This window comes from Myotis myotis, unplaced genomic scaffold (assembly GCF_014108235.1).
Source record: "Myotis myotis isolate mMyoMyo1 unplaced genomic scaffold, mMyoMyo1.p scaffold_m19_p_4, whole genome shotgun sequence".
Lineage (NCBI taxonomy): Eukaryota > Metazoa > Chordata > Mammalia > Chiroptera > Vespertilionidae > Myotis > Myotis myotis.
Window position 1 is genome coordinate 59,423,510 of NW_023416346.1, and position 10,017 is coordinate 59,433,526.

The following is a 10,017-nucleotide window of genomic DNA, read 5'->3' on the forward strand; positions in this document are numbered from 1 at the left end:
GTAGCATTAGCTAACATCTGTCATGTCACATAATTATCATTTTTTTCAGTGCATCTGTATATATTTTTAGAAATCTGTTGCTATTTTCTGATTATAAAGGTAATATATGTCACAGAAATCTTAGAAGTTTCAGAAAAGTATAAAAAAATCAAAAAGAACTCCAATTTCATAATCTAGAGTTGTTAACCATTATGGATATTTTGATATACTTCCTTCTTATGTTTTTATATGTTTGCATACATGTACTAACATTTATATATATTTTATATAATTGAGATCCACCTGTATATGTTTTTGTATCCTATGTTTTTCAATTTATGTTATATTAGGTTTATTTTCCACAGCTCCACTAAAAATCATGGCATGATTTTAAGGGAGGCCAATATTTGACAGGAGAAAGAGAGAGGAAAGATTTGAGTTTCTCTGTGGAGTGCCATTCACAGGTCTTTAGGACCGCATGCAACTTCCTGTTACTTTAAGTATGTAAGCGGAGACTGGGTGTCCTTCTGACAGGATACTGTAGAAGCAATCTCTTCACGACTGAGAGGCACACACCATGGCCTCCATAATTTGAACCTACCGCATGTGTCTCCTTTTCCTGTTGCACCAGGGCCACATCCCCTTGTAGGGGCAGCTGCGCTGACAATTCCTCATCCTTTTGGCTGAGCCAGTCAATAATCTCTTGGAGAGAGAGCTGAAGCTTTCCACTGTGGTCTGAGAAGGCCTCTAGGCGAGCACTGCACACAATGGGTAAGACCAATGATTTTCATCTTGTTTTTAAGTGGCAAAACATTTTCTCCCAAACAAACACTTATGTGGAACATTAATATATATATATATATATATATATATATATATATATATATATATATATACACAAAATACCGACTTCTGTGCATGGGCCACGAAGTTTCAATCGCACTGTACATGTGCGCCCGCACATGGTATTTTGTGGAAGAGCCACACTCAAGGGGCCAAAGAGCCGCATGTGGCTCGCAAGCCGCAGTTTGCCGACCACTGCCCTAGAGGAACTCAACTCATGCCAACTGCTCATACACAGAGGCTTTTTGGAGCCTGATCTCTGAGCAGGGAAGGATGCAATAAGTGGGAAGGGCAAGTCAGGGGGTTGAGTGTAGGCACTCACATGTGCAAGGATGCATACAAATAAAAGAGGTCCAAGGGTCCCAAAGAATAATAGCAACATAGGCTAGAGGTATAACATATGGCATATTAAAAATGTGCACTGTATAATCATCTCTGTCAGCCTCTCCCCACAAATGAACCATGAGCTGAGGTCCAGGTGGTGGGAAGTTGGAGGCCAGCCTAGGCTGTGTGCAGTCATCGAGTCCCTTCCCCTTAGCTGGCAACAATAATGATGCATTGCCTCCATATTACCTGGGCCAAGCCCTTTCCCTAAATTTTTGTTTCCACTAATTCTCAGAGCAACTTTATAGGTAGGCACTACTATAGTACTGCCCAGAGAGGTTAAGTAATTTACTCAAGATCACATAGTTAAGTCACTAATAGAGTTTTAATTTGCATTTAGTTTTATCTGACTCCAGAGCCTGCATTTTTTTCAATTTCTCCACACTGCCTCATCCCTACTAGAGCTTACCAGAAACTATAGGTTTGGGCTTTGATGATATAGTGTGGAGAAGAAAAGTGTGGGGTGGGGGATACAGTAGGGGTAGGGAAAAAAGGAACAACTGATATAGAAATTGCCTTCCAGCTCTTACTGAATTGTCCTCAGTTGCGGAGCACTAGGTGGGTTAATAACGAGTGGATGGGAATAGAGCAGGGGTGGGGAACATCCGGCCTGAGGGCCATATAAGGCCCTCAAAATAATTTGGTCTGGCCCCGCCAAGGCATTAGGGGTGAGTTAATTAAATGTTTGACCAATATAGCAGGCTAATTTTTTAAGCTGATAATTTTGTATGGCCCACAAATAAATATTCAAATAGCCCTTGGCAGAAAAAAGGTTCCCTACTTCTGGAGAAGAGGGATGAAAGAATGGGAGAGAGAGCAGATGAGATCTACCAAGAGGGAGAACAGTTATGCAAAGAGGAGGAGGAAATAATCATATCTTTCATTTATATATCAGTGCTTTTAAGTTTAGCAAGCATTTTCATATCTTAGTTGAATTCTCATGACAACACTGTGAGGTAGGTAGGACAGGTATTATTCCTTCACCCATTTTTTTCCTTAAAAATAATCCAAACAAATGGAAGCTAAAAGTCAGATAACTAAAACCACTTAGCCAAGGTGACACAGCTACTTAAACCTGAGGCTCAAATCCAAGTCTCCTGATTTCTGACCTAGGTTTTTCCTCCAGTGCCAGAGAAGGAAAGGGAGGAGAAGGAGACAGTTAGGCTAATGAAAGGGTGAGGTACAGGCTGAGAGGAGAATGACAGGCTGCAGCAGTAAAAGGAGCCCAACACTGTCCAAGCCAGGTTCCTACGGCCCCTATTTGTAGGGAGCAGGCCTTACCGGAGGTTGTGAGACTTCTTCTTGATTTCATTCCAACACAGATTCATGGCTGATGGTTCCAGGGGTCCAGAGGTACCAACAGACCCATTGAACAGCTTTGTGCTTAGGCAGAAAACCCCAGCACCATCCTGAGGAGGTACAGAGGAGATGGCAGCAGCTCTAACCTGGACAGAAATATAGACATCCTGTGACCCCTGGAGTGTGCCTCACCCTGGTCTGTAGGAAGACAAGGGTGGGACAGGTGTGAACAAGGAAAGATAAGGGTTTGTTCCAGGGTATGTTTGGGGGTGAGATAAAGACTCGGTGGCTCTGTTCATTGCAAGGTCCACTCTTGTTATAGGTCAGTCACATATGGCTGCTGATTACTATAGTATTACTCTTATTATTGTAAATTCTGCCAGGACTACTGCCCAGGTGTGAACCTGGAAGTCCCTGCATTAGGTAAGAGCTGCTCAGAATTTCCCCAAATGCTGGCAACCACAGAAATAGATGAGCTGTAAGTTCCTATTTCAGGGTCCCATCCTTTACCCAACCTCTGGAAAAGAAAGCTCCGGCCAGAGTGGGCAGCTAAGAGGACCAGCCATGGAGTCTGCCAAAATCTCGGGTACCCAAGCCCACAGCCCATCACTTGTCGCTCTTTGGGGTAATGTAGGGTTTGGATGAATGGGGTTATGCCAAATAGCCCTAAGAAGTTAGCTGCCTCCAACACAATGTCAAGACTGCTCAACAAGGGGGGCAGTAGGGGTGGAGGAAGGGGGAGTGTGGAGGAGGAAATCTCAGCTTAGCCTCTTCACCCAAGCCCCGGGAAACCTACTGCCTGCTTGTCCACCTGCTTGCCTTCTCTGGGAAGAATACAGTCCCATTTGTGGCTGAGATAATCTAGTTTCCTTCCCCCCCAGACTTCTTTCCCACACAAGACTCTCCAGGCAATTTAGAAAACCAACCATACCATTAAAACCACAGCTTGCAGCCACATACTAATAGGGAACTGAGGGCGCAGCCAGGTTCTGGGGCAAAACTCTTAACTCAGTCACCCTGCATCCCAAAGAGCTGACACTACCTGTGCTGCAGGGACTCCGTTGCAGGATGGAGCAGCTCCATGATTATCCCTCAGCACGAATCCAGACCCAATGCCTGGTGAGCCACAGGCAGTCTTGACAGGCTCTGAGCAGGCTCCCGCAGAGAGGGCAGGCAGAGCTTCGCCAGGCCAGAGGTGGGAGCTGTCACCCTGTTTGTTTACTGACCCCCCAGGAATCTTGAGGGGGCGGCTATGTAAGGGCTTAGCCGGTGAATCAGAGCTTTGTCCCTAGGGAATTCCGGCTCACTCCCAACTGGGCCCGCCACACCGGGGCCAGGAGGGCCCTCCCAAGCTGGCAAGGATGGCAGGAGTGGGACTGGGCATTCCATGGTGCTGAGGAGGGGCATGCAGAGAGTAGTGCCTGATGACTTATTTTCATTTGCTGTGGAAGACACAAAGGATTCACTCTGCTTCCAGGCCCATCTCTCCCCTGAGGTGGAGGAAAGGATCAGACCACTTTGGTGACAAACCTCTCTGATAAGCAATTTCCCAAAGGTCTGCTAGGAGGATGGGCTTGGAAATAAGCCTTGTCTTTGATGAAGTAAGTGTCCTTAGAGGCAGTGAGGAATATGTGTGTCACAACTGGGGACAGAGCCGTGGGGTAGCAGGATCAGGTTGTTGGGCAGCAGAAGATTCATCTGAGCCCACTGTGAAAACATGGGGGTGCTCTGCCCTGCCTTTGGAATGCAGAGATGGGTAGGAGTAAAGTCATACCCCCCCTCCCAGACATCCCACCGCACTCTAAGGCCAGAGGGAAATGGATGGTCTATGGACAGCCTTGAACCTCTGCAGGGGAAGGAAAGGGCAAAATGGCAGTGAGCAGCTCTATGTAGGGACCCAGTTCTAGAGAGTCTCTTGTGCCTTGCCTGTGCTGCCCTGGGCCACTGGTCTGACAGGCAGGGTCCCTTCTGTATGTGAACACCCTCATTTTCCAGCAGACTTGCCTGGGGAAAGGTTAACATTCCCAAGCTAGACTCCCACCCCTCAGCACTAAGGGAAACACTTCATTTTTACCAAAAAGGGTTCTGTTCCCATCCTTATTTATCTCCCACAGAGTCTTCTGGGCTTTCCACAGTTCTACATTGTTTCCATGCTGAGGCCCACCTACAGGAATACTTGGAGCAGCTGCCTGACCCTTTCTGAGAGTCTGGGATGGATGGGGGATGGCAACTGATGGTAGGCTAAGCATGGAGAGTGGCTCTCATTCCAGGTCACAGCTTTGCTTATGCTGGGATAATTGGGCTCAATCCAGTCTTGCAGATTCTCCTGGACTTGGAATGCCCCAGAGTTAGAAATGGTCCCTTGTGACCCAGCCACAACCAACTTCTCCTGGTACTGTAGGAAGTGCCTACAATGAGCTGGCTCCACCCATGTTAGTCTTTCATTCCCTCTAGCCTTCTTCTTAGTCTCCTAACCCCCTACTTGGCTCCCTTACTATGTTCCTTCACCCTGTCCTCCCCTCCTAGTTCCCCCTTATACTCACAAGTCCATGTAGCAGAGACAGGCAAACAATAGGTAAATACTGAACAATAATTGTCTTCTTTCCCTATCAATGGCTTCCTACATCTGGCCAAGATATTTGCTTCTCAACCCCACTCCCCACAGGGCTCTTTCCTCATCTCTTGAAACTTTAAGACAAAGTCGGGGCCATCGGGAAGGAAGAGAAGTGATTGGACAGTGGCAGAGGAGAAAAGGTGGTCTCACCATTGTCAATCATAAAATGAAGCCCTCAGGTCCCTGTGCCTAGGCTGTGAAGCTTGAAGGGGGTAGACAATGAACAGGGCAAATCTTTTGAAAGGGCCCAGGCTTCTCGATCCCTTGATCCTATGAAAGTCCCACTCTGGGGAAGAGGTAGGTGCACTGAGGGACTCTAAGTTTTTTTTTTGTTTTTTTTTTAATTAAATCTTTATTGTTCAGATTATTACATTTGTTCCTCTTTTTTTCCCCCCCATAACTCCCCTCCTCCCAGTTCCCGCCCCACCCTCCGCCCTCACTCCCCACCCACTGTCCTCATCCATAGGTGCACGATTTTTGTCCAGTCTCTTCCCGCATCTCCCACACCCCTTTCCCCCCCAGGAATAGTCAGTCCATTCCCTTTCTATGTCCCTGATTCTATTATAATCAACAGTTCATTCTGTTCATCAGATTATTTATTCACTTGATTCTTAGATTCACTTGTTGATAGATGCATATTTGTTGTTCATAATTTGTATCTTTACCTTTTTCTTCCTCTTCCTCTTCTTAAAGGATACCTTTCAGCATTTCATATAATCCTGGTTTGGTGGTGATGAACTCCTTTAGCTTTTCCTTATCTGTGAAGCTCTTTATCTGACCTTCAATTCTGAATGATAGCTTTGCTGGATAAAGTAATCTTGGTTGTAGGTTCTTGGTATTCATCACTTTGAATATTTCTTGCCACTCCCTTCTGGCCTGCAAAGTTTCTGTTGAGAAATCAGCTGACAGTCGTATGGGTATTCCCTTGTAGGTAACTGAGTTTCTTTCTCTTGCTGTTTTTAAGATTCTCTCTTTATCTTTTGCTCTTGGCATTTTAATTATGATGTGTCTTGGTGTGGTCCTCTTTGGATTCCTTTTGTTTGGGGTTCTCTGCGCTTCTTGGACCTGTAAGTCCATTTCTTTCACCAGGTGGGGGAAGTTTTCTGTCATTATTTCTTCAAATAGGTTTTCAATATCTTGCTCTCTCTCATCTTCTGGCACCCCTATAATTCTGATGTTGGTACGCTTGAAGCTGTCCCAGAGGCTCCTTACACTATGCTCGCATTTTTGGATTCTTTTTTCATTTTGCTTTTCCGGTTGGGTGTTTTTTGCTTCCTCACATTTCAAATCATTGACTTGATTCTTGCGCTCCTCTGGTCTGCTGTCGGGAGTCTGTATAATATTCGTTATTTCAGTCCGTGTATGCTTAATTTCTAGTTGGTTCCCCAATATAAGATTGAGGGTCTTATTAGTTTTCTTGTAGATCTCATTAAGTTTATCGGCGGCTTCTAAACAGTTCTTGAGAGACCTTAAAAGTGTGGTTCTGAACTCTATATCTTCCATTGACAATTTTGTCCTGTTTCTTTGTCTCCGCATTTTGTTATGCTTCCTTGGTGCACCCCCTAGTGGTCTTTGTTCGCAGTCTTATAGTTAAATCTTGATTGTTGTAGCTAATTCCAGGGAGGGTTTGACCTCCAGGCCAAGTGGCTATGAGAATCAGCTGTGTCAGCAGTGAGAGAACTTCTGTCCTCTAGGGAGGTGCTAATCTAGCCTTTGCCTGAGGCTATCCGGCAAAAGCCTCTGTGCAGGGCTTGGGCGGGGCGGGTCGCACAGGATCAACAGGGTGGGCCAGAGAGAGCAGTTATGGCGGCTCTCAGTCCTGTCCCCAGGGGCTCTGCCTCTCTGAGTCCCAGCACCCGCTGCAAAGCTCAGAGAGAAAGCTGCACTCGCTCTGACCGAAGCCAGACAGTCCCGCTTCTCCCGTTTGAGTCTGGGTCCCTAAAGACTCGCCCGTATCTGGAGCTCAGAGTCTGCGACTCCCTCCCGATTGAAAACGCCAACCGCGCCCTCCGCCGCCAGCCCGCTCCGCGCACTCCGCACCTCAGAATTTGACTTCAGCACTGCGCCTCCTCTGAGTGTCTGTATGCGTTTCTCTTTCCTCCTAGTTGTAGGACTTCCACTCAGCCAGCGTTCCTGTGGTTCTGGGTGATGTCTGTTCCATTTTTTGGTTTCACTTTTGAAATAGTTGTTCAAAGCAGCAAACTCCGGCGTTAACCTAAGCCGCCATCTTGGTTCTCCCTCAGGGACTCTAAGTTGACACTGACTTTGAGAACATGTTAGATGTAGCACTTTCTCTCTGGCTAGATGTGGAGAAAATAGCTCAGGAGAACCTGGATCTTATGCCTCTCTGGACTTTAACTCTCCCTCACTATTCTCCCCCAAAATGGGCTCCCCGGCACTCACATTCTCCATTTCTACCACCTTCCTTCCTTCCTTCCTTCTCCCTGTATATTCATCTGCTGTCTGTACCTCCAGCAATGCTTTAGCACAGCAGCCCACCTGTGAGAAACTAGGAGATATAGTATTTTCTTACACCCTCTTGGCCTCTGGACCCCAAGGCACTGTAGGGCAAGCCAAAATATGCTTATGCTTCTCCCTTGTCAGTTCAATTTTCCCATGGCCTCTCCGGCTGCCCTCTTCAGGATTACTGCCTCTCACACATTGTCTGCCTACCTACCAACATACACAAGCAGGCACACACAGTACCACAACTACACTCCTAGAGGAGGAGAGAGAAGAAGCAGGTATCAGGCACAGGGGATTTTTAGTGGGGCTGAGTCAGGAGTTTCAAGTAAGGCTAGGTACTTGAGAGGAGCAAATGGAAGGAGGTGTAGAATATGAGGTATGCCACAGAGAAGCCAAGGTAAAGGAAGGTCCTGCCTAGACTGTGCCCTGCACGAATACGGTCTTCTGGAACGCCCCTTGGAAGTTAACATGAAACCAGCCCCCTCAGCCATTGTGGGCTTTGGCTTGCCCAGCCCAGTACATTTCCGTGCCCAATCCTCCCTCCCCTAAAATGCCTCATGAATGACAAGGGACAGGCCAGAAGGAGGCCATGTGCTATCCAAGGGGTTTCATGTATATGAAGAGTGCCCCTGAGCTTTAGGAAGCATGGACACCCACAAGAACATATACAGATCCTGTATTCACTTTTTCTCCTTTTGCTACTGGCTTCTTACCTGAAGCTTGGGGTAGGTACTTCGGAGGCTGTTGCTATGATGGAAATGGTCAGTGGCTGGCCACTCATGACATCGTGGGAAGGTGTAAGGGCATCCCTGCATGACCATAGGTTGCATCAGAACCAAGGCTCATGGGGGTGGGGGGCGGTGAGGATGGGCAGTGCACCCACCGTTGATCATAAGCACCTGGAAGAAAAACAAGGGAAGATTTAGTTAAGACCTAGAAAAGCCCTATCAATCAATCAATCCAGCTCTCACCTAGAGGTGCTTCCATCAGTGGTATTAATGAGTTTTCAAAGCTTACTGACCTACCCAATAGTTTTTTTCCAGGTAACCATGTACCATAAAAGACTTTGTCTAATTATTGATCAAGGAAGTATTTATTGTTTATTCATTATATTTTGTGCTAGAAATACAAAGATGATTTGCTGTCTGACATCTCACAGCCTAGGGATGGGGGTAGGGTAGGAGGCAGCCATGTAAGTTTATAATTATAATAAACTGCTTATGTGGCAAGTGGTATAATTAAAATTTGACCAGAAGGCTAGGAGAGAACACAGTGGAAAACAATTAATTCTATCTAAGAACATGCAAAGATATCAGAAAGACTGTGTTTGAAGTGAATCTTTTCTTAAAATATATTTTTAGCCCTCGACAGTGTGGCCCAGTGGATAGAGTGTCAGCCTGCAGACTGAAGGGTACCAGGTTCAATTCTGGTCAAGGGCATGTACCTTGGTTGCAGGCTCCTCCCTGGCCTGGGCCCTGGTCGGGGCATGTGCAGGAGGCAACCAATCAATGTATTTCTCTCTGTCTTTCCCTCTCTCTTCCACTCTCTCTAAAAAATCAATAGAAAAATATCCTGCCCTAACCGGTTTGGCTCAGTGGATAGAGAGTCAGCCTGCGGACTCAAGGGTCCCGGGTTCGATTCCTGTCAGGGGCATGTGCCTTGGTTGCGGGCACATCCCCAGTGGGGGGCGTGCAGGAGGCAGCTGATCAATCTCTCTCATCAATGTTTCTAACTCTCTATCCCTCTCCCTTCTTCTCTGTAAAAAATCAATAAAATATATTTAAAAAAAAAAAAAGAAAAAGAAAAATATCCTCAGGTGAGGATTAAAAAAATAAATAAATAAAATATTTTTATTGATTTTATTGGGGTAACATTGGTTAATCAAATTATATAGGTTTCAGGGGTACAATTCTATAATATATCACCTGTATATTGTATTGTGTGTTCACCACTCCAAATTGTTTCCGTCCATCAGCATTTGTCCCCCTTTCCCCTCTCCTACCTCCCCCACCCCCATTTTCCTCTGGTAATTACCATACTGTTATCTGTGTCTATGAGTTTTCTTTTCTTAATCCCTTCACCTTTTTCGCCCAGCTCCCCAAGCCCCCTCCCCTCTAACAGCTGTCGTTCTTTCTTCTTTGAGTCTGTTTCTATTTTGTTTGTTTATTTATTTGGTTCATTTGATTCCCCCAAATAAGTGAAATAATATGGTGCTTGCCTTTCTCTGACTGGCTTATTTCACTTAGTATAATACTCTCCAGGTCCGTCCATGAGGTGAGTCTTGAAGGATGAGTAGATGTTTGCCTTTGCAGAGAAGGGGAGAAAGGGAGAAGGGCAGTCTCACCAGAGGGATCCATCTGTGCAAAAAAACCTTAACATGTTCAAAGTATAATTATAATTATAAAGTTCAGTATGGCTAGAGTTAGGAGGCA

The 10,017-nt window shown here is 45.9% G+C and overlaps 1 protein-coding gene across 2 annotated transcripts in view; it reads right to left on the reverse strand.

Annotated features, from left to right (window-relative positions):
* Nucleotides 1-8,474, reverse strand: part of DRP2 (dystrophin related protein 2) — a 33,407-nt gene extending 24,933 nt beyond the window's left edge. The window contains exons 1-3 of one of the 2 annotated variants that reach the window (XM_036305811.1): nt 8,299-8,474; nt 2,488-2,651; nt 581-737 (exon numbers count right to left, since the gene is read on the reverse strand). In XM_036305811.1, the coding sequence (XP_036161704.1) occupies nt 581-737; nt 2,488-2,651; nt 8,299-8,415 (438 nt within the window). In that variant the 5' untranslated portion in view covers nt 8,416-8,474. Of the gene's footprint in view, nt 1-580; nt 738-2,487; nt 2,652-3,547; nt 3,651-8,298 lie in introns of those variants that run through there. The other variant, XM_036305812.1, reaches the window with a different exon arrangement.
* Nucleotides 8,475-10,017: the final 1,543 nt, after the last annotated feature.